The sequence below is a fragment of the Sphaerodactylus townsendi genome, linkage group LG01 (genome assembly GCF_021028975.2).
Source record: "Sphaerodactylus townsendi isolate TG3544 linkage group LG01, MPM_Stown_v2.3, whole genome shotgun sequence".
Lineage (NCBI taxonomy): Eukaryota > Metazoa > Chordata > Lepidosauria > Squamata > Sphaerodactylidae > Sphaerodactylus > Sphaerodactylus townsendi.
In genome coordinates, this window is record NC_059425.1 from 120,840,539 (window position 1) to 120,868,521 (window position 27,983).

The 27,983-nt window shown below is 41.8% G+C and overlaps 1 protein-coding gene across 1 annotated transcript; it reads right to left on the bottom strand.

Moving 5' to 3' along the window:
* Positions 1-200: 200 nt before the first annotated feature.
* CCN6 (cellular communication network factor 6) lies at positions 201-27,951 on the bottom strand. Its single transcript, XM_048492560.1, has 9 exons — positions 27,915-27,951; positions 27,505-27,681; positions 25,601-25,644; positions 25,260-25,489; positions 16,296-16,350; positions 9,354-9,637; positions 7,465-7,707; positions 4,563-4,756; positions 201-1,397 (listed from the first exon to the last, which is right to left on the bottom strand). Exons 4-9 carry the CDS (start codon positions 25,384-25,386, stop codon positions 1,116-1,118), a joined length of 1,185 nt encoding a protein of 394 aa, XP_048348517.1. The 5' UTR covers positions 25,387-25,489; positions 25,601-25,644; positions 27,505-27,681; positions 27,915-27,951; the 3' UTR covers positions 201-1,115.
* Positions 27,952-27,983: the final 32 nt, after the last annotated feature.

The window sequence follows — 27,983 nt, forward strand, 5'->3', positions numbered from 1 at the left end:
CCTGTTTGTATGCCCTAAATACAATAAGATACGCATGAAATACATGAATTCCATTTTCTCGCAATGTTCTCAGTGGCAAGAGTGTTATAAGATACCCAATCTCCTGAACAGCTCTGATGTGCTCTTCTGTGAAACTGTTACAAATTTTATACTGGAAATTAGTTAACTGTTATTTCTTAACTGTATTTCTTAACCTTGTTTTGCTTTAAAATATTGTCCTGTTTTTTATGCCAATAAAGGCGCGCGCGTGTGTGTGTGTGTGTATACTAAGGTTGTAGAGAGACAGGAGTTCTGTTTTTAAGGCTGGATGGACATAGGCAGGTAAAAGAGGTGGTGGAGTGGGTCATGCCACTGATGAATGCCAACCCATAACACAAAACTCCTTGCACATATAAAACTGAGCACAAGGAGAGCTGATAACCATCTCTCTTCTGCAGTCACTGGTACAGGGTAATAATTCCAGATTTTGATTATAGTAATTACATACCATTTATTTTGTTTCTTTGAGATTGATTATATAAAAATTATAAGAATATGGTTGACGTAATTGACCTGAGTCGTGTTTGCACATAATTAGAGCTGGAGGCCAGAGTCTATAAGGGAACAACATATCAGGACTTCCAATAGCTTGTAGCACATTACACAGATCTGGTTTGAAATAGGGTTTTGTTTGTGGAGAGGGGGATTGTTTGTGTTTTGCAGTAACCAATTCCTGGGGATTTTTTCGCTCTTTTCTATACACACTACCTTTGCATTTGAAAACTTTAGAAATACTTTGCATTTATAAACATTTAGCTGGAATATATATCCTTGTTATTTTTAAGGAAGTGAATACATAAATGGTTTGACATATGTTTGGGCACGCTATTCCAGTCTTAATATGTGGGAAGTTGCCACTTTAATAAGCTTTTGTGATTGTCTTTGAATGGTAGCAGTAAAGATATTTGAAGGGGAAGAGGAACAGACAAAGGACAAAGTACTGTCTTTCATGAATGTGCTTCTGGGTGGCAGGCAGGGTTTATTCAACACTTGTAATTTCAACCACTTCCATTAGATTATGCTTTAGGAATAATTTTCAAAGGGCATTTGACTACCACCCATCTCGTACAACACATTTATAAAAGCTTGAGATCAGAAAATACATCTCTTGGGTCCTTACATGTATTTTGACAAACACAAGATGTGATCCACATCATCTTCCACTTAAATGAACCATCCTTAGAGCAGTCGAACTGCACAGTAATCATGGTAGACCTGCTGGGTATGCAACATCTGTTATCCAGGCACATTCCACAAAAGGTAGGTTTGTATCTCTGTTTACTTGTGCATCCAGAAAAAACTAATTTTTCTGCTTTGGGAAGTTGAAATGTAGGCTGGCACGTTTTTCCTTTAGGTATCTTAAAATATAAAGGAATAAAATCTCAGTTCTACGTACATTTTTAATCATTCTGCATTATTAAATTGCCACTGCATTTGATGCTATTAAAGCAAACTTGCATTTTAAAGCTCATTGGCTTTTGAGCAGTTTAAGTCTGTTTACTTGTTTATATGTCTTTTTAGCACATCCTGTACCCCAAGATCTCAGGGTAGATTACGACATAAGATAAAAGTAATAAAATATCTATAAACCTTAAAACACAATCTTTATTTATTTATTTATTTATATTTTAGATTTCTAGGTCACTTTTCCTGGTTGGCCTCGAGGCTGACTCAACAACTATAATGGCTGTCATCAACAGCAACTCAATAACATAATAACATAATAATAATAATTAAACATTAAAACTCCGGCAGCAAATTACATATAATTTGAACAATCCAAGGAATTTACCCATTTTAAAACAGTTCAAACAAAGGCCCATACTTCAAGAGCTAAAAAAGCAAGAAAAAATAAAAAGGAGTGAGAAAGCAGCGGATGGAACAGGTGGCCCCAGATGGAATCACAAGCAGGCCCAACCAAGATGACAAGATGGAAATGGAAATCGGCAGGATCTCCAGTGGGGGCAGTAGGAACAGCATGCCAGCTCTCCCCCCCCAAAGCCCCGGTGGAATATTTCCATCTTACAGGTTCTGCGGAACTTCATGGAGTCCGCCAAGCAGGCCCGACTGATGGAGGTAGGGCATTCCAGTTCAGGCAGGGGCTGAACGTCAAGGTGCCCTGGTCTTCGGTCGCAGGCCACGCCGATGGGATTCGCAGGAGCTAGGAGTCACCAGTAGTTCCGCCACTGCTGAACGCAGTGGCCTATGTGGGACATATGGTGACGCGTCCCCAGATATGAGGGGCCCCATGCCGCCAAGGTAGCGCCCTTGAAGGTTATTACCTGCCAGCACTCTGAAGACGCATCCGGAACTCCACTGGGAGCCAGTGCAGACGGTAGCGCAGGCCAGGTGATATGATCTGAGTAATCACCACCTGTTAGAAGCCGTAATGGGCATTCTGGGACCAGCTTCAGCTTCGGATCAATCGCAAGGGAAGGCCCGCGTAAGCGAAGGCAGTAATCTAACCTCGAGGTGACTAGTCGCATGGATCGGCTAGTGGCCAGGTCGACCGGGAGAGATAGGGGAACTGAACTGCGTGCCATGGGGATGCGGCGTTCACCTGGGTAATATGGGCCCACCTGGGTTTCCATTGACAAAGGCAGAGTCCAGAATAACCCCAGGCTACGAAATAGGGATAATGAGCCGCCAGAAGCGGCCCTCTCCAGTATAGGCGCGCTAAATTCCCTTGGAAATCTCTCTCCCCGCCCAGCCAGAGAGACCTCCGCTCTTTGCCGGATTGAGCGCTTTAACCTACTTCTGCCTCAACCAACCAGCAAATCAATTCCAAACAATGCTGTAGAGCTGCAGGGGCAGAGGTAGCGCCCCTCTCCATCAACAGAATGAGCTGGGTGTCATCCCGCGCCATTGGTGACAGACTGCAGCCCAAAGCCTCGCTTTCCAGCGCTGAGCAATGGCCCATATAGATGTTAAATAAAGCGGGGAAAGCAAGGTCCTGAGGGAACCCCACAACTAGGCGCGGGATTCTCTTGGAAATTCAGCCCGCGCTCTGCGACTATACCTGTTGACTTCACCCTGGAGAAAACGAGGCAATCCTTATCAGCGACAGTGCCCCAGACTCCAGAGGCTGCTACAGGCGGTGGATCAAAGGTCGCGGATTTCCACTACATCAAACGCTGCTGTGTAGACGCAGCACACAAGCAACGTACCGACCGGGCCTCTTTGGTCTAGCTGGGCACGCGCGGAGCATATCTGTGATGGCACCAGACGTTCTCATTTCATGCTCCAGCACGGAAACCGGATTGAAGGGACGGCCAACGGAGCAAGCGTCATCCAGGAAGCCCTGAAGGTTCAACACTCACTCCTTCAATTACCTTCCCAAGAACATAAGTTCAAACGGGCGGTAATTCGGCCAGATCGCCAGGACTAAGGATGGTCTTTAAGAGTACATTCACCGCCTCCTTCAACCCAATTCGAAACACTCCTTTTGCTCAAGGGAGCTGTTGACTATATTCAACAGGTGGGGTCGAATCTCCGCAAGCCTTTATCAGCCAAGAGGGCACGGATTCAGAGTGACGTGCGGCGGTGGCTCAACAGCGCCAGACCCACCATTCATCTATAGGTGTCTGTCTCAAATCAGAACCAAAGCACGCTAGCAGCTCAAGTTCCTTTATTTGTACCACTGTCAGGCGTCCCCATGAGCGATTTACTTTCGCATCGCTAAAGTTTTGGTGCCTGTTTTGTTAGCTTCACGAGAATTCGGGAGGTATCCTCCTCACCGTTAGTGAGTGGGTCAATGCATCCGTGTACACAGCCGCTGAGTTAGTATAACGAAGTAGGTATATTTCGGGCTTCTCCAGACACAACTCATAGGCAACCCGCCCATAAGTTGTTCTCAAGGCTTTAATTGCCGCGAGACTTCCTCCACACTCGCTCTAGCCGTCTGAGATCCCGTTTCATTTGGCGCAGCTCCTCGGTATACCAATCTGTAACAATATAACAATCTGTAACAATATAACAATAAAACTTGTTTAAAATCTATGAAACCTATTAAAAACCTACCAACATTCACAATTATTAAAATGCTGTTTAAAAATTCATTGAACCTTTAAAAAAAAACCCTTATTACCAGAAGGAGGAAAGTGTATAAATCTGAACACTCACACATTCGGTATTCTGCTCTTTCCAAGAAGACCACAGTGACCACCATCCCACACAAACACACACTTGAATGGGAAATACTTCTCTGGTGCTTCTGCAGCTCAGACCTGAGACTAGTTGTATCCCAGTACTTTTGATATCTGAATGGTTGGTGCTCAGTTTGGGATAAGGATGAAGACTTATAAGAATGTTGCAGTTGATAATCTAGTTTATGGCACCTGAATCCACAATAAATACTGCTTCCTCACCCCTTTCCAAGCAGTAAACACCCACTTATGTTCCTGTAATTGGATAGCAATGCAGTTATGCACTTACACCCTTACATGGGTTCCTTGAAAGCCCAACATTCTGTAAACTGTTGCTTTCTGCCAGAAGTAGAAATGATATTCTGTACTACAATTTACCTTTAGTATGTTTGGAAATGTTGTTTGGCATGGTTGAATATAGCATAGTCTCTTTTCCTTCCGCATTTCACATTTGGTGTTTTCATTGGTCACTCTATCAGATATACCGATACCACAGGTTTGAGAACAAGTTGTCCATGGAGTCGCCTGTACCAGGCATTTCTTCTTCAAAACAAGTGGTATACTTCTGAAAGCTAGGAGACAGAAATAGATGGCACTTCAGCTTAAGTTTTAAAGTAGCAGAATGTATCATAGCCCCAGTTTTGATTCAGTTATTCAAATTACAATTAGACATGGTGCATAATAACTAAATATTGCAGGTTCTCCTATTGGACTTCCCTGGACTTGTAATACTGGCAAATGGGTTTGTGCAGACTCAAATCCTATAACGTTTTAGAGGAATTGGCCAGGGCAGTTCCACAGTACTAAAGCAGCTTACATCTTGGCTAAGCTAGTTTTGTTTGTCATGACTCAGTCTCACATTTGCGGCAGAAAGCAATCTTATAACTGAAGACTTATTATAATGGACCCAAGGTGAAACTTCTTGAAGGTCTACCATGGATTAGGGTCATTTCTTCTTGCAGTTACCAGAATACATGTACTATGAATTTAGTTCCCTATACATTTGGGGGGGGGGGTTAACCCTGCTTTTACAATCTCCATGTGGCAGATCCTGGGGAAGGTCTTAGAGGGATGACAGGTAGGATCTGAAATCCTGTGGCATTCTAAAAAGTGGCTGATTATATTTGAAACAGATTAGATGACAGGTCGGAAATGTGAGTGTACCTGGGAAGTAAGCAGCAGCTTAAAAATCGCAGTGCAGGAAGCAAATTTAAAAGCCTGGCACAGATCTGAAATAAATAAAGGAAAGTTACAAAGTTGTTGATTTTTATATATTTATAGTATATAAAATAAGATCTGCATTTTAAAAGGAGTGTTGTTAAGCAAGATAGTGCATAAGAAAAGCAAGGCAGGTAGCAAAATATTAAAGCTGGCATTTGGCAAGAATATGGAAAACTTGAATTTTAACTCTTCACTATGATACTTTTTTGCAAACTGTGAATTAATTGCATATAAATCATAAACTGCTTAGATTATTACAGAAGTTCTCAACATATCTGTAGAAATGTGTCTGCTGTTTTCATTGGATCCTGTCTTTTCTGATGGTTTCCAATACTGTTACCTATCTGATTTAAACTATTATCCATTTATAACATACAAGAGGCTTTTAGGGTGGTTTTTTTATGAAGTAACATCAAAAAGGCTGTTCCAGATGTAAGTAAAAAACTACTATTACTTTCTATTACTTGCTATTTTCAGTATTACAGGTCATCCTGTTTAAGGATCTCTAGTTTGCTTGAAATTCTTCTGATATACTGACAGTTTGAAAATCTGGAAGGCTTAAATATTAAAAACAAAATAAATCCCAGAATATTAAAAGCCAGGTGTGATGGACAGGAGGTTGTCCTGCCCCTGAAGGGAAAATCAATCACTCAGATGAGCCCATAGGAGTGCTGTTCTAGCATCCAATCACCTTCAGGAAGGGGAACGAGATGTTGGAGGAAACATAGGAGAAGGGAGAGTTCTGCCTTATGGGGAGAACAGTGACAGCTCAGGTCTGGCTCAGGAAAAAGAGCAGTCAGAGTGAAGAGTTAAAATGGTGGTGTAATCCAGGACCTGGACCACAGCACAACTCACAGCAAACCCAGGGTTAAAGCCAACTAATGTTGGCTCTGCTCTGGGAAGGTCCACCCCCAAGCATCCAATCAAGACACCAGCTCAGCTCCACAACGACCTGGACGTCCAGCTTTTGCCATTGCAGGACTGAGGGACGGTTGACCATTAGCACTTTTGCCCCCGCTGCTGGCATGGGTTCCCCTTGCACTGATGAAGGGGACAAATTAATCAGTGCAGCCCTGCACAACCTCCTGAAGAGGAATTACACACACGCACACTCCCCAGATTGGGACGTTACTCTGACTCTGGGGAAAGGGCAGGCTGGTGTGAGTGGAATCCTGTGTGAGAGAGAGAGGATCCAACCTAGTGGCTAGCCAATAAAAGCCTGTGCCTGAAAGCACTGTAGAAAAGAGTAACTATTCTGAAGTCATAATCAATTTAAAATTTTGGGCCTCAGCTAGGTTTCTACTTTGTCAGTACAATAGTGAACCCAAAGCCTATACAATTACTATCTATAGAACACCTGCAAACTGCGGGGAAGGTGTATAGTTCAAAACAAACCATGATCGCCAAAATCTGAGGAGATACTGTGTGTCCCCTCAGCAGTGGCGGGGTGTGTGTGGAAAGGGTGCCTGTCCCCTCCCACAGCCCCTCCACTTACCTTAGTTCAGCTGGCTGCAAAAAGCAGCTGGCTGAAAACGCAGCCTGGCTGGGCCGCCGGCTGAACTAAGGTAAGTGGGGAGCAGGGGGGCCACCCGCACTTATCTTAGTTTAGCCGGCTGCGGGGCCTGGCTGGTGGGGCTGGGTAGGAGCACCCAGCGGCGCCCTCCGCCAGGCCTGACCCGGTGAGGCCGGCCTGGCAGTGGCTTCTGCTGGGCCTGGCAAGGCGGGACGATGGGGGGAGGGGCGATTTTCCACCCCCCATAGTGGCTATGCAACTGCCCCTCAGCAGAAAGTGTGGGGGGGGGAGGGCTTGTCACACCAAGGCCCCAGCTAATTTTGAAGAACCAACTCTTGATATACAATGTGCCCAGATACACTAAAATCATCCTGGGAGAAGATGCTATGTTTATTAAGTTAAATAATTTTTTTTTCTACAGCTGTCTGGCATACATGAGAAAGTTTTGATTCCTTTTGATAAAAATGCTAATTTATTAAATCATAAATAACTGCTTCCAAAAAATCAAAGTATGCATAAAATAGGTGATCACTTTAGCTTGCACACCTGGCATTAATCTGTACCCTGTTGATTGTTGCTCCTTCTGCTGTCCTGGCCCACATTTGGAGTGTCCAGATTTCCTTCCACCCTTAAGGACAGCACATTCATTGGGTGCAGACTTTGGGATAAATACAGGAGTACATCCAATTGCACCATTGACACACAAACATTTATATAGAGGACTGGGCTGGAAGTCTTGGCCATTGATATAGTGTATACCACTGAGCTCACAGCCCACTGCGATCATATCTGGAACAGTGAAGACAAACTATTTATTTACAACATTAAAGCTGCTGGTGTTGACCTTTAAAGCCTTGTGTAGCCTGGGACCAACATACCTCCTCCCAGATGAACCTACCCATCCACTCTGTTAGTTTTTGGAGGCATGCTTTGGTTGCCTCCTCCATTTGAAGCTAAACAGGTGACCATCTAAGAAAAGCCTTTCTCAATTGTGATACCAAAACTTTGGAACTCCCTCCCCAGGTATATGCATTTGTCTTCCTCCATCAGTGTCTTCCATTCACAGATAGACTCTTTTGCTTTATTTGACATACCCCTAGTGACCATTATTGGCCCTCCTCCTTGGTTCTTGCATGTTTATATGTTTCATTGCATTGTTTTACCATGTTAAATGTTTTTGATAGTTCAAATGTGTTCATGTATTCATGTTCACCGCTTTGAGAATCCTGATCAGATGGAAAGGTGGCATAAAAATGCTTTAAATGAATAAAATAAATAAAACTGTGATGACAATAGGAGGAACAGTGATGGCTCAGCGATAAGAGCACATATTTTACAATGCAGAACATTCCCAATGCATCTCCTGGCATCTCTCTTAAAGAGCTGTAGGGTTGGGAAAACACTGCATTGTCTGAATTCCTGGAGTGCAACTGCCAATAGACATCTATTCCGGCCACCCCACTATCTATAGTTCATTAGGGTATATTAGATCAGGATCTGAAACCAGTGTTAATGAAGTTTTCACATGAGCGAGGAATGAAAAAATCTTGGCTTCATATTGGTTTGTTCCCCTGTACATCCCTCATTCAATATAGACCAGAATACCAGCAGAGCCTCTGCAAGGGCAAAGGTAATGAATTCAGCATTTAGAAGCTGAATCCTGGTTTCACAAACTAGTCATGACTCAGATCAACTGAGCCAAGACAATGATAGCAATTTCAGTTGTTTCTGCAGTTATTTTATTATTTGCTGAAAGGTGACTAAAAAGAGAAAGTAATCATTCTTTAAATGGCTGCGTTCTTAACAGTTGTTCAGTTCTCAAACTTTTTGAAGTGGGACCTGCTCCTAAACTCTCTCTACATGTGGGGAAAACACTTGTGCCATCACTTTATTCTCAACATAAACCACAGAAAGTTTACGTTACTTAGCAGTGAACAAGTTGATATTTCATATTCCATGTTTATAAATGTAGAGCAACTACTATTGAGTGACATTTAGGACATTATGCAGAGGCATTCTCAAATTTGCTTTTCATGCTCCCAGAGTCTTCTCTACAAGCACACCCTCTTTCTTCTTTTCCCTCCTGGCCTTGCGTCCTACCTGTGAGAGGGGGACAGCCCACAGTTTGAAAATCATTGAGTTACTATGTTAAAACAGGCTTTACCATTAGGTTGTCAAGCATTACCAAGGAACAAATTTTGAAATTATGTTCAGCCAATTAGCACAAAGAGAAAATGTAATTCTTTTATCCTAGCTAGAGATACAACTTGTTGTCTGGAGTTGTCTTCTTTTAAGGCTTCCTTGGGAAAAAAAACAAGAGTGTAAATCAAAAAAACAAGAGTGTAGAACTCATGGTCAATCACAAGTTGGACTATTCTTTTTTCTGCAAACTCCACTATAATTTTGAAAGAAACACCAAAAAAGTGAGAACTTACATGCACACAGTCCAGTTTCATACCTAGGCTTATCTGCAGAATAGTCGCAGTAAAGCCCCTTGTGAGGGTCACAGACCTCTGCTTCATTACAGGTTTCCCCTGACTGCTTGGCACACATCTTGCAGCATCCGCAGCCATCCTTCACCAGGCTCACCCCAGGGATGCAAGTTGGCACAGGTGGGCATCTGCAGGGCCAGTGGCATATCTCCTTGCGCTGATGAACCGCACTGTTTCTTGCAGGTTTGCCTCCAGTCTTTCCTTGTTGCTGCCTGGTGCCAGGTGACCTGCAAGAAAGCTTTCATATAGGTGGGCTTATCTGAGAGCTGGAAAACTTCAACAATAGTGGTTTTTAAAAATTTATTTTAAAATGGTTATCAAGATCTGCTGCCATTTATCACAAAGGATCATTACAGGCTGCATCAGTGTACAATAAAAAAAATTCCCCATAGGCCAGCGGTGGCGAACCTGTGGCATGGGTGCCAGAGGTGGCACTCAGAGCCCTTTCTGTGGGCACGCATGCACAGAGTTTGTCATGGGGGGGGCAGAAAATCACACACACACACACACACACACACACACACACATCTAGGCTGGCCTGGGTATGATCCTTTACCTGGGAGTAAGCTCGGTTGCTGGCAATGGGGCTTGCTTCTGAGTAAACCCTCCTAGGGTTGTGACTCACTCATTCAAAGCGTTGCACAGTTGCTTCACCAAGCCTACTCCCGAATAACATGTGCCTCAGAGCCAACTGTTTTTTCTAAACTAAAACCTCAGTATTCAAATTAAATTGCCATGTTGGCACTTTGCGATAGATAAGTGGGTTGTGGGTTGCAATTTGGGCACTCGGTCTCGAAAAGATTCGCCAACACTGCCATAGGCTCGTAGTCCATTCACACTCCTTCACTCAGTGATTACTCTCTAAAAAGAGAGGTGCTGAGACTGAAAGCTTTACAAAACAAACAGCAACTAAGACCTTTGCTTTTCAAAGTTGTTCCTAACATTAAATCACCTCTAGCCTCATTACACAGCTGGTAACTAGAACTAATGGGTTTGTTAAATTATGTTATTTTAATGTTAGAATAAGGCCTCCAACTTCCATCAAAAGTGACAGATTCATTGTTTTCTCCTTCAGCCTAGCGTGGTATAGTGGATAAGAATGACAGGCTCTTATCTGGACAATTGGATTTGATTCTCCACTCCTCCACATGAGCAGCGGACTCTAATCTGGTGAACCAGATTTGTTTCTCCGATCCTGCCTGACGTGTAACCTTGGACTAGTCACCTATCTCACAAGGTCTCTGTTGTGTGGAAAGGAAGGGAAGGAGTTTGTAATCCACTTTGAGTGTCCTTAAAGGTAGAGAAAAGTAGGATATAAGAATCAAGCTTTCTTCACCTCTTCCTTCTCCTCCTCCTCCTCCTGTCAGCTGCAGCCTCAAGACAATCTCATAAGCTGAAGCATTAAGGTCCTAGCACCAAGGCAAGGACTACCTCCTCCACCTCCAGCTAGTATTACTAGCATTACTAGCAAGTATTACTAGTATTACTACAAGTATTACTAGCTAGTATTACACTGCTACACCAGGCATCAACTACCTCCTTTGTGAAATTTATCTGCACCGTAAGAGATTTGTTTCAAGGCAGAAGTGGAGCCATTTGTCTCTGATGTGAAAAACTTTAGGAGCAAGTGGAACAGATCTGGATGTCTGCACCCTGCTTCCCAATGCAAAGGTGTAGCTTTAGCTTTCCTGGCACAAGCAAATGTTTTCACTGCAGCAGCAAAAACTGAACTGGACTGTGGGCCACTTGTCTTTTTAAAAAATGTTTGATTTGGGTTCTTCCCAATGACTTTAAAGAATTTAATGAAATGTGTTACTTCTTTCATAGAACTGTGCCGCTTGGATACAAATGGAGGATCCACCTGCAAGAAGATTGCTTTCTCTGACAGTGGCGTAACTAGGCAAACTGGAGCTCTGGGCAAAACCTGAGTTAGATGCCCCCCAGGAGCGTGCCTGGTGGAGCGCGTACCCCCGGCCCCCTTGTAGCTACGCCCAGTGTATCTAGGCAAACTGGAGTTTGGCACCCCCCATGGGCAGCCACCCTCCCCCACCATGACCAAGCAATGATTTTTTTCCACCAGGTCATTTCAAAGTCACCATCACATTATAGAACATGCCCCAACTCACAAATCTGAACACAGCAATAGGCCATGCCACACAGCAGAAATAATTTTAAAAAACATTTTCAAAATACTTTCAAAATGTTTTATTACTGCTATGAAAACATTTTATGGTGTTGTATCCAGTCCCCCAATTAGAGGAAACAGCATCACTTTTGATGTTATTTAAACTGGGAACCCCAGATTCTCCCTTTAAAGTGGATTTAAAAGGAGAATCTGGGCTCCCTAGTTCAAACAAGTAATGCTGGAACCTACCCCTAAACAGCATCATTTTCAATGGTGTTTAAACTACTAGGGAGCCCAGATTCTCCTTTTAAATCCACCTTAAAGGGAGAATCTGGGGTTCCCAGTTTAAACAACATTGAAAGTGATGCTATTTTGGGGTTGATTCTCCCCCACCCTGAAACAGCATCACTTTCAATGTTTAAACTGGGGACCTCAGCTTCTCCCTTTAAATCCATGCCAAAGGGGGGGTGGGATTAAAAAGGAAAATCTGGGGAAATTTGAGGTGGTGCCTGCTATCAGGAATGCAATTGTTAAGCTAGCAGCACCAAACTTTCAGGGTATCTTTAGGAGACTCTCCTAATGATACCACCCAGGTTTGGTGAAGTTTGGTTCAGGGGGTCCAAAGGTATGGACCCTCAAAGGTGTAGCCCCCATCTTCTATTAGCTCCCATTGGAAACAATGGGTGATGGGGGCATCCCTTTTGGGAGTCCATAGCTTTGGACCCCATGGACCAAACTTCACAAAACCTGGGTGGTATCAGTAAGAGACTCTCCTGATGACACCTCCCAGGCTTGGTGAAGTTTGGTTCAGGGGGTCCAAAGTTATCGACCCTCCAAGGTGTAGCCCCGATCTCCTATTAGCTCCAATTGGAAACAATGGGGGATGGGGCAACCACTTTGGGAGTCCATAACTTTGGACTCCCTGAACCTAACCTCACCAAACCTGGTTGATAGCATCAGGAGAGTCTCCTTAAACATCCCTGAAATTTTGGTGCTGCTAGCCTAAAAGCTGCGCCCCCTGCAGGCCAAAAATGGAAAACTCTGCATTTTTGGCGCCCACCACAAGGGGGCGCCCTGGGCAACTGCCCACTTTGCCCAATGGGCATTACACCCCTGTTCTGTGATGTATGGCAGCCTTGTTTGTTCCCCTCTTGTCCAATACATATAACTGGGAACAATAGCTGGGTTCTCTTCACACAAATGACTGCCTTATGGAGGATGAGCCTGCCTTAAGCCAAACAGTCCCATCTTTCCTGAGGATATTCCCCATGTTTCCTCACTATCTGAATACTCATGAACACTCATTATACTTCTTTCACATATGGAATAACAATGGCTTTCTCTGTAGTATTTGACTGGTACTATTTTGCTCTGAGTTGGAGAAGAAGCCTTCTGTCTTGGGCACCTGTTTTGTGTAGCATCCACTGAACAGTTAGCAGGAAATAATGTTTAGAGCTTGCCTTGCCTGTGCCAATATTCACAGGTGCAGCATCATGCCACTCCTTTTAACAAAACTGCTTGTGAGCTCAAGAGACTGAGCAAGAGAAGCTAATCAGGAGCACAAGGGACCATGTATGAGCCCTTCCATCCAACTGCATACCACATTCAAGCCAAATATTTGACTACTGGGTTCATAGCTGGAAGAGCTTCAATAATATCAATGAAAGGAAAAAAGACCTAGCAAGGGAAGATTTATTTGAAACATTTGCATTCTAAGCAGACTAGCATTTCTATAGCACATTATAATAATCTTTCAGGAAAAGGGTTTAACACTAGTGTCAGTCTCCCCCCCCCCCCATTCCAAACCATAAAGTGTAAATGCTAATATTTCCAAGAGAACTCAACAACAACAATAAACAAATACTTTTAATGACATAACCGATCAACGTATAAAATCAATATAAAATACAAAAGTAGTACAGTAATTCAGGTTCCGTCATATAGCATGCTTTTGATGTTATTTCAGGGTTCTTATGTAATAGGAGAAAATTGACCAATGCATTTCTTGTAACAACGACAAAATGTGTTGGACTCACCTGCCATTGTCTCTTGGACAATGGAGTAATATATGGTTCATGGTTTCGGGTACCCTTAGCTGGCATGGACATATTCTGCCTTCATGTGGGACTGGCCTAAATCTGCCAGTTGCCATTGCGGATGGAAAAATAATCAGTCTTGCCTGCATAAAGGCTCATCGGCTGGGCTGGGATTGTTAAGGACGTGGAATAATGAGTCATAGGTCCCTGTAAAGGCATCAGCCCATGATACCGAGGTGAGCAGGTTTTTTGTATGTCCAAGTCTATTGATGTCTTTCTATTTTCTTAAGGTGTCAAGAGGACTCTACTTCTGTCCTTCTCAATAGCCATTTGTTGCCCCTATTGGATAAAAAGCTCTTGATAACTACCACTCTTCTGCTACACTCACCTTTCATTCCTGTCGCTTTGGTCATGTCACTTCTTCCACTTAAGCATTTGCAGTGGCTCCATACCACGGGTAGATGAGGACAGAGGCAGGGGTTAGCCTACTTTGGGTGGAAACCTGACAATCCTACCCCTCCATACATCCACGCATGTTCTCTTGTATATTCAGTGATCATCTGCACAGAGTTTGTTTCTGACTGCTTATTCTACCAACTATCAAACCTCTTTGTTCCCTCCCACCCTTTCTGCATACTTTGGCATGCCATTCATTATGCTTAGTCTTCTACCATCTTTCCCCCCCATGCAATCACTTCCTTCTCACATTCATGATTTCTTTATGACTCTGATGCCATGTGACAGTATCTTGTCTCCTTAAAATTTGCACATTTAAAGAAAAAAGCCTTAATTTTCATGCATACACTAAAGTTACCTTGATAGAAATATTATGTGCTAGGTCTCAAGGATTTTTTAAGCATCAGGGAAAACTGAAAAAGGTGATGTTTCTCTTTTTATCAGCATATCACTATGACAATTATTAACACTAATAAATGTTTAATGCCAAGGATGTAAGAACTATTAATTTTGGAACTGACATCACTGTGACATCAGTCACATCAACATTACAGAAAAGACTTTCTCTTAAAATATTTGGTTTCTCATAAAATATTGGCAAGTCATGAAATTTGTACTGTACTATAAACTAGAGGAGGGCAGGCTTTTGTTTTGGATGGTCTACGTTTTTTAAAGTAGAATTACTGCATTCCCCTGATAGGTTTTAAATTTAAGGCATAAGTAATAATTTTTAATTTATCCTGGATACATTCATGCTTCATAATATAAAAAGTGGTTGCTGGGCTAGATTACTATCTGCCTACTCCTTAAGTTTTTGCAAAACTCTCTGCAGCCAGCAGGAGTTAAGCGTTCCACTGGAAATTGGCCAGTGTTCCAATAGTGTCTTGAGATCTAACTTTTGCATAGACTACGTGACTAAAATCACTTACCCACATAGATATATCTCAACATACCACAATATATACGAATTCAATTATATCATATTTAAGAAGGCATACTTTGAATTTGCAACATTTACAACATCTGGAAACACTGGTAATTATATACCAGATTAGAGTGTGAGCCAATTTCAATGGTGAAAGACCCATGGTTTGTGTTAATAGACAACATCAGGCCACAACAGATATAAGGGTTTGCTATCTTTAGATAAAAATACCTGTAGGGTGCATTTCTGGATGTGTTTTCTTTAATAATTTTGTGTGTTTGTATGACCACTGAGGAAGGCTGCATAGGCTGAAACAGTTGTGAACTTGTACTTGTAATTTATAATGACTGTATGAACAACTATGCCTGAGATCTTTGTAACAGTTCATACTGATTTTTTAAAATGTGTAGCCTGTATTCCAGGCTTTGTGTTTTGTTACAGATGTTATAGTTTTTATCTCAACTTTTGAGGCTCTCTGAAATGTACCCAGTGAAAAGCTTACTAAACAAAGAATTAGGTACTAAAGCTTATAGCAAGAATACAAAATATATGAAAATATTTCTTAGTTCATAGTTGTATGACCTGCTTAGTTTTCTTCAGAAATATTCAGAGAGCCATCATTTCACAGCAGAAAATTATTAAAAGTATCTGTTTGCAACCCAATTTTAAAATAATTTCTGTTATCCTAATTTCTTTATTCATCCACATGACACAATCCTTCCATTACACTGTGCAGAATTAAAAACAGAGCCATTGTCTAGTAATCGTGTCAGACAAGTGGTATATTAAGTAAAATAGTTCTGTAAAGTAAATTAATAGCTACACAGACTGTTGTTGTTTCTATTAGAAAAGCATTGTTAATGCAACATTTAATATTCCTTAAAAGCTTTATAAATATAAAGAACAAAAATGGAGACTGATTCTAAAAAGAGAAAAATATATATTACGTGTTAATAAGCTCATTATCATACGGGGGGCATTCTGATTGTCAGAGTAGATTTCATAAACACAATTGAAAGCAGTTTTCTAGTACCCAATAAGTTGCACTATTGCACCAGAGCAAGAAACCAAGTAACAGAAAGTTTGTTTGTGTTGTAGGAGAGAAGAATTTGTTCTGTGCTTTTCTAAAATATTTCCATAGAAATCATTCAAACCTCATTCCAGAAAAGGTTTCTAAGAATGTATAAAATGCTGCACTTCATAATATATTCGATCAAGAGAAACTGCAAACACTGAAGTACAGCTTCTCCCATAATCCTATTCTTTGAGAAAATGTCACTCATTGAGCAGAAACAAAAGCTTCAGCCTTTATCCTGCCTAGGAAATCTCTCCAGAAAACTTACCTGGTGAGTATAGAAAATGATAAGGATGGCAGGGATGAGGAGGCACTGCATATTCCTGTGAAGGCAGGAGTGAAAGAGAAAGCGAGTGAATAGGCTGAACTGTGTCAGAGCCAACAGTGTGCACAAAGTCTCTTCTGTCTCCTCTGCAAACCTGCTCTCTTCAGCACACTCACATGGACACACATAATCACATTTGGAATCCCTCACAGAAAACCAGCTTCTCTTGGAGTCTTTCAAGTAAATCTTTCTTTTGAGGCTTCCTCTCCAGGTTAGGGTAGTTGGGTGTTCATTATTTCACCGTCTCTTATTTTAAAGCCAACCTCCATTATTCCAGAAAAGTTTCAGATATCCATGTATAAGATTTTCCGCATTTTTCAAGTTTCAGTCTGGCAAACTTTGAGGTCACATGCTCCTCTCAGAGGTAGCTGATATCCATGTGGCACTAATGACTAAATCACACACAAAAATAAAGTATGGCTGGAAGTGAAATGAAGGTGCCAGATCTGGAAAACATGGCAACCCCAAGATACTTTCCCAACCCAGCTTTAAGGTCATGGATAAAGGATGGAGGTTGACAGTAAGGATTGCAACTGATCTCCAGACTCTAAAGACCCTCGAATTTTTTATCTGCTTTGGTGCAAATAAAAACAGTACTAAAGACACTTAAAAATATGGTTAAACTAATTTATCTCCCAAGAGCTACAAGATGACCCAAACCCTAAAATCCCTGGCAGGCTTTTGCTCCCTGTGTTTTATACTGCAGTAATGTTGCTTTATGGCTGCAGTTCAAGCAAACTGCTGATTACTGTACTGCATATGCCCTAAATTAACTAAAGCTGTCTTGACAAATACCCCATCCAAAGGGCTGGGCACCCAGATGCAGAGCTGCAGCTTCTCCATCCCACCATTTCCAAGGGCACTTTCCAGCAGCACAGGAAGGCAAAGAACAACAACAAAATGCTTCCATGCCATCAAAAATTCCCATTGAGAAGCAGCAATGGCATAGTGGTTATGAGTAGGGGGGAAACATTGAAAATGCTGGGTGGAAGAATTAGGACTAATAGAAGGAAACATTTCTTCACGCAACACATGATTGGTGTTTGGAATATGGTGCCACAGGAGGTGGTGATGACCACTAACCTGGATAGCTTTAAAAGGGGCTTGAAAGGATTTATGGAGGAGAAGTCAATTTATGGCTACCAATCTTGAGCCTCCTTGATCTAAGATTGCAAATGCCTTAGCAGACCAGTTGCTTGGGAGCAACAGCAGCAGAAGACCATTGCTTTCACATCCTGCATGTGAGCTCCCAAAGGCCACTCCAGGTAGCAGAGTGCTAGACTAGATGCAGCGGCGTACGGCCCTAAGGACATAGGGTGCCCCATGTCCCTGGGCGCATACCTTTTTGTCATGTGGAGGGTGCCGGATGGCCCCCACATGTGACCAAATGGACAGCCCTCTTCCCTGCCTACAAGCCGGGTGCAAGTTTCCCTCATGCCCGGATTTGTAAGCAGCACAGGGGAGATGGGCAGCCCCTTTTCCCTGCCTACAAGCCAGGAACGAGTTTCCCTCGCGCTCGGCTTCTAGACAGCGAAGAGAGGCTGGAGCCCAACACACAAGTAAATGGAGATTACTCGCAAGCAAGCCATGCTTCTTCATGAGTAAGTGGGGCTCTGCATGCGGGAGGCGCCCGGAGGGGTTTTTGTCCCCAGACACCATTTGGCCCCAGTACTCCTCTGACTAGATGGACTCTGGTCTGATCCAGCAGGCTCTTATGTAATCTGGAGTAACCGGGTTTGATTCCCTGCTCTGCCGCCTGAGCTGTAGAGGCTTATCTGGGGAATTCAATTAGCCTGTGCACTCCCACACATGCCAGCTGGGTGACCTTGGGCTAGTCACAACTTTTCGGAGCTCTCCCAGCCCCACCTACCTCACAGGGTGTTTGTTGTGAGGGGGGAAGGAAAAGGAGTTTGTAAGCCCCTTTGAGTCTCCTACAGGAGAGAAAGGGGGGATATAAATCCAACTCTTCTTCTTCTCCATGAACTTACACCACCCAAAATGTGGTGTAAGTCCAAAGCCCCAGGCGCCGGCATAGCAGAGGCAATGGCCAGGTGGAAGCCAACAAGCTTCGGCTCCTGCCCCAGTCACACTTTCAGACCACCCCCACTAATCCAGCAGCAGTAGTGGGTGTTCAAGAACAGTGACACCTCTCTCTGTTCCCCATTCAACTGCCATGAAGGCCTGTGGCAGCTGCTCACCAGTGGATCCACCCATCAACTGGGCCAAGTGCTCCAGGGAGGGCAAAACTGCCAGCACAGACTTTCACTACCTCCAGCAGCGGATTTGTCCCCCACTCCTTTGCATGAGGGTGTTAGGCTCCTTTCAAATTGCCCTCATAATTTGCTGGACAGCTGGTTGCGAACAGATTTTTGTGTGTGTGTCATTTCAGACACAACCATTTTGGCTCTCAGCTGCTAATAGATTTTTTTAACCTTTTCAGAAAAAGCCACTTGCATACCATTGGAATCCCAGGGCTCAGCCATTTTTATGAAAACTGCTTCCTCCCATTTTCAGATTTTCCTTGCAATGCTGAATCACTCCAGTGTGCTGGATGAATTATCTAGAATGCTTTTTAAAAAATGTTTTAAGATTTGCGCTTTTGCAGCACCACTGATATGCCTGTAACTGTAGCTGAAAAGGGGAAAAGGTGGCAGGGGAGGAGAAATAGTGCCACTGTTTGGAATGGCCAGAGAACTTCAGAGGACTCACAGATGGATTGCAACAAGCTGTATGAAATGCCTATCCATGCATGGATCACTTTACTTCGATTCAGGCTAACAATGGATGATAATTGATTTAGAATGGTTATCTGAAAAGGGCATCAGTCTTCAAAATAGCAGCAGTTATAAAGAGAGGTGAGTGCTTTGGAAACAAAAGATATACCTGGACAAGCACAGTTGAACCCTTTCATCTTTAAAAAAACTGTAGCTGAGGTTGCCAGGTGTCCAGTTTTGACCCAGACAGTCCAGTATTTTCACTGACTGTCCAGGAAAAAAAATGTAAAAATTGCCAGACATTGAAATGTTCTATATTTTTCCACGTTTTTTCCCCCAAATGGTCAGTGAACATACTGGATTGTCTGGGTCAAAACTGGCAACCTTACCAATACCAAACAGCAAAGCACACTGCTTGGGCCTGGAGGACGCAGCACTACGGGCGGTATAGAAATTGAAACAAACAAACAAACAAACAAACAAACAAACAAACAATAAATAAATAAATAAATAAATAAATAAAGCGTGAAGCTGCAACCACTGATCCCATCACTTTGCACTCAGACTGGGTTCTTCTCCCAGTGCAAACAATGAGTTTCACACTGTTGACTGGAAGGAGGAAGCATTTTTTAAAACAATATCTGGCAACCTTAACAGTGACTTGACATGTGTTTTTGCTCATAATAGAAACCATGGTGTCCTTGGAGACAACAAATCACTTCTCAGTGTACAGCAGTGTAGCAATGACTGACTCCATTTGTAAGAAGACTCAATTTCAATATCTGAAAGAGAGCTAGGAGTCTTGCAGCAGCAATGGGCATGCTCATCAGGGAGTTTTCACTTTGTTTTCAAATAAATCTTTGCACTGGGCAAATTTTTCCTGTCCCAAGCCCTATCGCTTTTACAGATGATGTGGGGGAGGCTCTGGCCCAACACTTTAATCAAAAAGCACATCAATTGCTATATTTGGAGATGTATTTTAACCTTCTATACAGTCATTATAAATTACCAATACAAGACCACAACACATCTTTTGTCTCTGCCCACCTGGTGCCAAATGTTAGAATACTGCAGCTGTATGAGATGTGTGTACTCACTGTTAAAACCCATGTAAACGCATATTTCCCTTTATGCTTTAGTCTTTCACAAATCCACATCCATCTACTACTATGATGGAAATGCTATTCATTTACACCCATGTGAGTGAATGGACAATCCAGTTCTCTGTTTCCATGGAAATGGAGGCTGGAAGCTGAGCATAAAAGCATTTTCTTTCGATTTCAGCTGTCAGAATTAGGGGAGGTGAGGAGGTGCACTTAAGCATGTATATAGGGCACAAGATTGCCACCTATGGCTTCTCTTTTGCAAAATCTCTTAGCTGTAGAATGCAGTCTTAAAGCTATTTGACAACAATTTTAAAGCTATAATAGCTATTGCTTAAGTTTAGGAAGTTTATGGTATCAGAGGTGAATTTTATCTACACCAAGCCCAAAAACAACAGTGTGAAATACTATGCAGCTTACTAACTATGCATGCTTCTTAAAAAGTAGCTTTTTTGTGTGCCATATGAAGTGGGAGAAGACAGGTGTTTATTCATTGCGCAAAATGAAGCATCTGATTGCAGCTGGGGGGATATTTTTTTAAAGGCTTCCATTTAGTGAGTTGGGAAACAAATAAAGTTTCATGTAGCCTTGGTTGTGATGTGCTGTACTATTTCACTACATACAGAGATATATCTTTTTATCTAGGGAGCATTGTAAAATAAGGCCCTTTCACCTTCAGTCTTGAATAGCACAACCAAGAATCCCACCATCTCAGTCTACAGTTAAGGGAAGGAGATGGAACTATGTTTTCCGAAACTAGTGTGGTCTTTTATGTTGATAAAAGAGCTTACTGGTGGATCTAATACTACTGGCTGTGATGTCCAAACATTCAGATAGTCAGCAAAGGTGCTGCAATAAGAAAGACTTCCTACTTATATACCTAATATGTGACAGATTACATCTGCTGGTCTACCCCTCTGTCTCTTCCCCCTTTCCTTTCTTCTTTCCCCTCCCCATTATTTTTCCTTATTCCTTGCTGGACCCTATTATACTGTTATTTCCTAGGTCACCACATATTTTGCTCTCCCTGGACTGATCCTGCCTATACTATAGTTAGTTGCTGTGACAGACCAAAGGAAAATGGTGTACAAAACTTCATTCTGTATAATTGTATTTCAAAGCTGGGAGCATGCAGAGGCAGAAAAACCTGACTGTGAAGAGTTAATTCCTTACAAAGCCTGTTTGTGAGAGTGACATGCTGGGAGTGGGTGGTGTTTGTAACTCAGTCAGAGCTGCTGACAGGATTGTTGGTCGGAACTTTTGGAACCGGAGGGTTGCATGTTTAGTGTCTGTTATAGACCTGTGGTGCTGGCAGGGAAAGAGTATTTGAGGAAAAGGAGGGGAATAAAAATTCTAGGAGAAGAAGAACTCCTAGCTCAAGTTCTTAAAAAACAGAACTAGTCAATCTCCTGAACTGTATGCGTAGATCAGAGGGAGTTGGCTGAGTAAGAGAGATGGTGTCAGAGAGGGACCATCTCTAACCAGAAGGGGAATTTAAACTTTGTGTGGGAGAAGAATTCCCTTCCCTAGTTGAGAGGTGGATTTACTTCAGAAGTTCTGAAGTTATCCTACCATCTGGTAAAGTCTGAAGGGGGGAAAGGGAGTTGGGTGAATACTCCATTCCTTCTAGATTTTGGGCACCAGAGTTTACACATGAACCTCTGAGTGCAAGTCTGAGTCAATTCTGTATAACAACCAGTAAGTCTTATTTTATTTTAAAGAATGTAGACATCTGTAACAAACTGAAATCGTACCCAAGAGCTGTACTCTTTAGAACATCTTAATATTTGTATATAAGTCTGCTTCTTTCCTTCTCAGCAAATGTCTCCCCTCCCACATCCTATTCCCCTGAAGGCTTTAATAAAAATTGTAGTGTTTTATGATTGAACCTCTGGCATGAAAACCTCTGAGATCAAACACAACAGAGAAAAGGGGCGGGACCACCTCAGTTCCTTAAGCTGATTCAGTTAAACATTTACTTTAGTGAGTTAGAGTGGGACTAATGAATAAAAATCCCCAGGTTTCCTTCCCCAAGAAGGAAACACAATTTCAGGAGAGCATATACATCAGTAAAATAGTGCATGAAAAAGAAGAAAATGGTGCAAAAGAAAACATTTTCCCTTTCCTTTGATTCAGAATTCCAATCCAATACAGGGCATCCAAAGGTTGCTGTTAATTACAACCTTTATTGCTGTTAATGACAACCAGCTAGATGACAACCGTCACTGACCTCAGCCATAGGCCTGGTGGAACATCTCAGTTATACAGACCCTGCAGAACTGCAAGACCAGGGTAATACAGCAATAATTGTGTGAATGTAGTCCTGATGAATCTTTCTTCTTATATATCAATTTTACAACATTTATTATTGCTGCAGTTCATCCATTTCCATCTCCACAACAAACACCTTGTGAGATAGGTAGGACTGAGAGAGTTCTGAGATAACTGTGGATAGCCCAAGGTTATCCAGCAGCCTTCGTGTGGAGGAGTTTAGAAACAAACCCAGTTCACCATATTAGAGTCCACTGCTCATGTGAAGGAATGCTTCTCCAGATTAGAGTCTGCCACTCTTAACCACTACACCATGCCAGAACTAACATGACTCCCATTTGGACTGAAACAGTAAGAAAGAGCTTATCTTCTTGCCTTTATTGCCCTTAATATTCTTTGTCAACAGATTTCTCTTATTTCCAGCTTGCATGGAAAATTCCTCATAGCATGCAATTCACTCCCCACCCCAAGGTGTCCAGTTCTTTTGGTCAACTGCCATTTTCCCCCCAACGGTCACACTTGTATATCACCTATAGTATACTATGCTATAATATATAATACTATACTTAGATGACATCAGTCTTGACTGATGTCACCAGATTTCATAATTTCTTGGTGGCTCAAACTAGCCTTCATCCAGTTTACAATAGCATCAAATGTCACCTCTCCTGAAAGGTTTGCTATGGTCCAGAATGCAGAATAAGTTTCTGTGTACATATAGCTAATTTTCAGTGAGCCAGCTGCCTGAATACCCCTGCTTTGTAGGCATGTGTGCAAAAGTTCTTCAGTGGTAAGTCTTTACTCTCCCTATAATTCTGACTAATTGTTGGGAACTTCATGACTAGATTTACCTTACCAAGCAGCATTTTATTCTGTTGGTATCTTTTGTATTTAGTCAGCTGTATCGGATGATCTTTGCAAACATTTTATGTGGTTCTGGTCCTGCTTGCAGAACTAAACTTTTTCTAGCTCCTCAATATGCTTGTTTGGGGAAAGGAGCAGTTGGATTTTTTTGGCTGAGTCCAGGTTGCTTAAGAAAAACAGCGAGCCAGCAGTATAGTCCTTCATTTGAGGTTTCTGGCTGGCTAACTTTCAGCTGTGCCTGCAAGCTGTTATATTTTTCCCCCTTCTGTGTATATATGATGCAAAGAACCAAGAAGTGTAAAAGGCTGAAGACTGCCAGGGAAGAAATACAGGGTGTTTCATGAGATGTATTTATGCAAAAGTCCATTTGACCATCCTTCTGACATGATGGAGACTGCTGTGTTCAAGACACTCCAAAGAATCAGGTACCAAAAATATGAAGTAATAACACGGAAATTGCTGATGGATTCTTGTCCAATTTCTTGAATGTGAAATAACATCAACATCTCTGCCCTGTTATAATGTAAACAGAAAACATCTGGAGGGGATATTTTTGTTCTAGTTATACTTGTTGAAATTCAAAATGCAAGATTAATCCATTTTGTTGAACTTCCGCTTCCCCAAGAGTCAGTAAAAATTCCCTTTATTTCAGACAATGAAATGACATAGCATACATACTGCAAACTATACACTAGAGGTCACTATTATGATAAAATAAAATGTGGATTTTCAAAGCAAGCTGGAAACCATTCATTATCCCACATATAACGGTAAAAGACAAAATTTAACACCAAAATCTGACACCTAAGCATGAGAGTATCTAATTGTAAAAAAAAGAGACTATTCTGTTTTAAAATCTATTCAACACCCCTTGGGTTATTGTGTGAGCGTCTGTTAAGTGGCTCCAATTTATGGTGACCCTATGAATTAAAGACTTCCAAAACATCCTATCCTAAAATGTAATTCAGTAAGAATTGAATGCATGGCAACAATGCACTCCTAGCCAATCACCATGTGCTCCATTCTTACTGAGAGGCAGGAAAGATGACCCCTCCCCACCAGTGTCTTTGCCACTGAGTTTCTTGTGTTAGTAGTAGGCTTGATCACTTATACATAATATCGGTAAATTTTGGGTTCAGATTTTTTAACCCAGAATTTTTTTTAGCAAAGCCGAACAAAACAGATATCCATCAGCTTTATTCAGCTATTACTGAAATTATTTGGGTTAAAAAACCCAAACCCTAAAATTTTTTGTTATTGGAAAGCAATGATGGAGGAGCAATCTTGCATGTGGGGCTGCACTAGCTTAGCCCCACATGCAAGACTGGGATGTCTCTTCCCCGACCCTTGCTTTTCAAGTCCTGCAGGGGTTGAAAAGCAAGGTCAAGGGGAGAGACTCCCTGATCCTAGTACGTCAGTTCTCAACATTGTATCCATCTATGTCAACAGAAGTATATTGTCTCAGTATCTTGACATCTGAACACTCAGGATGTGACACTAATTGACTAGCATGATTTATTTTGGAGTCCTTGGTCAGGAAAAGAGAACAGAATGTTCAGGGCTCTAACAAAAGGCTAACAGTGACCCCTTGTCAACAGAGCAAAGTTCAGCACACATATACGCACAGATACTCCGTTTTACTGAATGTGACTGAGAAAGTGTGATGTACCAATTTGATTCAGTAGATGATACATTATATGATATGTATACAAGTGGCTTTGAGACCATCTATGAAGTTTCTCTGTGTTCTTGGGCCAGAGGCCCCAGGGACTGCTCAAGTGTCCTGGTTTTTGTCCAGAACACATGTTCCCTAAATGCACTTTCTGCCTTTTGTTCACAGTGCCCTTCCTTCTCTGGCATGTGTCATGGAAAATGAAGGATGACAACATAAATCTCCAGTGGCACATCTTCGTCAGAATTTTGTCACTCGAATAATGTTCAAATTTAACACTTACCCTGAACAGATGGCTCCCTTCTTTCCTGACTCAGCTGGGCAACCTGTCTGAGGCCCGGTCTGTGGCTATTCAGGGCATGCTTCTTGTTTTGTTTCCGGATGTTTTTGCACATCTTCATGTGACACATCCTGCTGAGGGATTTCTAATCCGTGATGTTGACAGTGTGTTTTGTCACCTGCACTGCCTCACTGTGCTCTGTTTCCAGGATGTATGGAATGAGACTCAGGGAACTGCAAAGGAGTATACCTATTATTCAAACAGGCATAAGTCCCAAACAAGAATTGACATGATTTGGACTACAAAAGCGTTTATTGAATTGACACAAAACATTAAACACTTACCTAAGATCTTAGCTGACCACAATCCGATACAATGGCAGGTGAATCTAAAAAAGGGAAATACAAAGAAATGGGTCAATGACAGAATACTTCTAAAAGAGGAAGTCAAATTAAGAATCTCTAAAGAAATGGAGAATTTTTAAAAATAAATGATTTTTCAGTTGAGGTCCCAACAATAATATGGGACACTACCATATATACTCGCATATAAGTCAAATTTTTCAGCACATATTTTGTGCTGAAAAAGCCCCCCTCGACTTATACGCGAGTGAGATGTATTAAAAAAAATATATTAGGGTTTTTACTTTGTCGGCCATCAGGAGGCGCAATTTTTTGGCTAGCAGCATCAAAATTTCAGGGATTTTTCAAGAGACTCTCCTGATGATACCCTGTTTCCCCGAATATAAGACATCCCCTGAAAATAAGACGTAGTAGAGGTTTTGCTGATATAAGGCATCCCCCGAAAGTAAGACATAGCAAAGTTTTTGTTTGGAAGCATGCCCAACGAACAGAACACAGAAAAATAAGACATCCCCTGAAAATAAGACATAGTGCATCTTTGGGAGCAAAAATTAATATAAGGCACTGTCTTATTTTCGGGGAAACACGGTACCACCCAGACCTGATGATACCACTCTCCTGATGATACCACCCATTATCATCCTGATGATACCACCCCTTGAACCAAACTTCACCAAACCTGGATAATCTCTTGCTGATTCCAGCCAGGTTTGGTGATGTTTGGCTCAGGGGGTCCAAAGTTATGGATCCCCAAAGTGGGTGCTCCCATCCCCCATTGTTTCCAATGGAAGCTAATAGTAGATGGGGCTACCCTTTTGAGGGTCCATAACTTTGGACCCCCTGAACCAAACTTCACCAAACCTGGGTGGTATCACCAGGAAAGTCTCCTAAAGATACTCTGAAATGTTGGTAATGCTAACATAAACATTCCTCCCCTGACCAAAAATCCAGTTTTGAAGGATTTTAACTCTTGAGTTTTAGCTTGGTTGCTGATTGAGCTAAGGTTTTTGTACTTTTAAAGTTATTGTTGAGACCATATTATTTTTGTTGACCCTCTTTTCCACTTACAGAGCTAGTTTACTGTTTTTCTTTGAAATAAATATTCAAAAACATTTAACCTACTGATGCCTCAATTAATGTAATTTTATTGGTATCTATTTTTATTTTTGAAATTTATCAGTAGCTGCTGCATTTCCCACCCTCAACTTATACGCGAGTCAATAAGGTGCCTCGACTTATATGCGGGTCGACTTATACACGAGTATATATGGTAGTAAAGCGTTCGCAAGGGGCTTGACTGTCCAACAGAATTTAATATAAAAAACAAGCAATGGTGAAACAATTATCTGACGATTTAGAAAACAATGGAACAAGAATTTTTAAAAAGACCAGGCAATAAATTTTTTTAGTAAAAGTATAGAAAGGACAAAGGCACGTATAAAGGGAATTTATATGAAAGAGATAGATCAAAAATTGAGATATCTCAAGCAAAGAGAATTTGAGTGGGCAAATAAGCCAGGTAAATGGTTAATGTACAAACTCAGAAAAAAAAGACGGCTGCAGAACTATTTAGATTTTCAGCCCACACAGACTATGGAGTCAGAACGTGTAGCAAGGTATAAAGGTGACCTTTGCTGCTGACTGTTCATATGTCTAAGTAAACAAAATACTTGCTTCCCGCTGAGACACTTTTGCAGCAGTACCTTTACTTAATAGTGTAGAAGCTGATGTTTGTATGTGCCCTCAAGATATGTTTTGATGCAACAGAGTGGCATAAGCAGTGAACAAGAGTCTAGCAGTCTGGTACTAAACAATTCCTTACCAAGGCTGTCCCTTAGATTAATACAATTGTTCAGACATTGGTCTTTTCTACATGCTTCACTTACCCCAGATATTCCATGCTGTCAATCTCAGAGACTTAGAATCACATTCCCCATTTTTTGTCCACATGCCTTCCTTTGCTATGTTGTTTCCTGTCTTTCTTTGAGACCACCACTCCCCATATCAGCCCCAGAGGACATTGCAGTCTTTCGGAATTAACCTTCTGGTAGTCCCCGGCCCTACTGGAAGGCAGGGAAATTATTTGAGGAATTTCCTGGGATAATATTGTTGTTGTTGTTGTTGTTGTTGTTATTTTATGTTAAATTTAATTTGTATACCTCACTTTTTACTACAGCTTCAATAAGCAGATCAGCAAAAAAAACCCACAGAGTTTTGCTCATATTGTTGAAGATGCTGACTACTGTCTATACATTGATTCTCACCATGAACATGCTTCCATGGAAAAAGTTCTTACCACCCTGCTCCTCATTTTGTGATGATTTGTGGCCTCCATCCAATCCATTCAATTATCTCGTGCAACCTT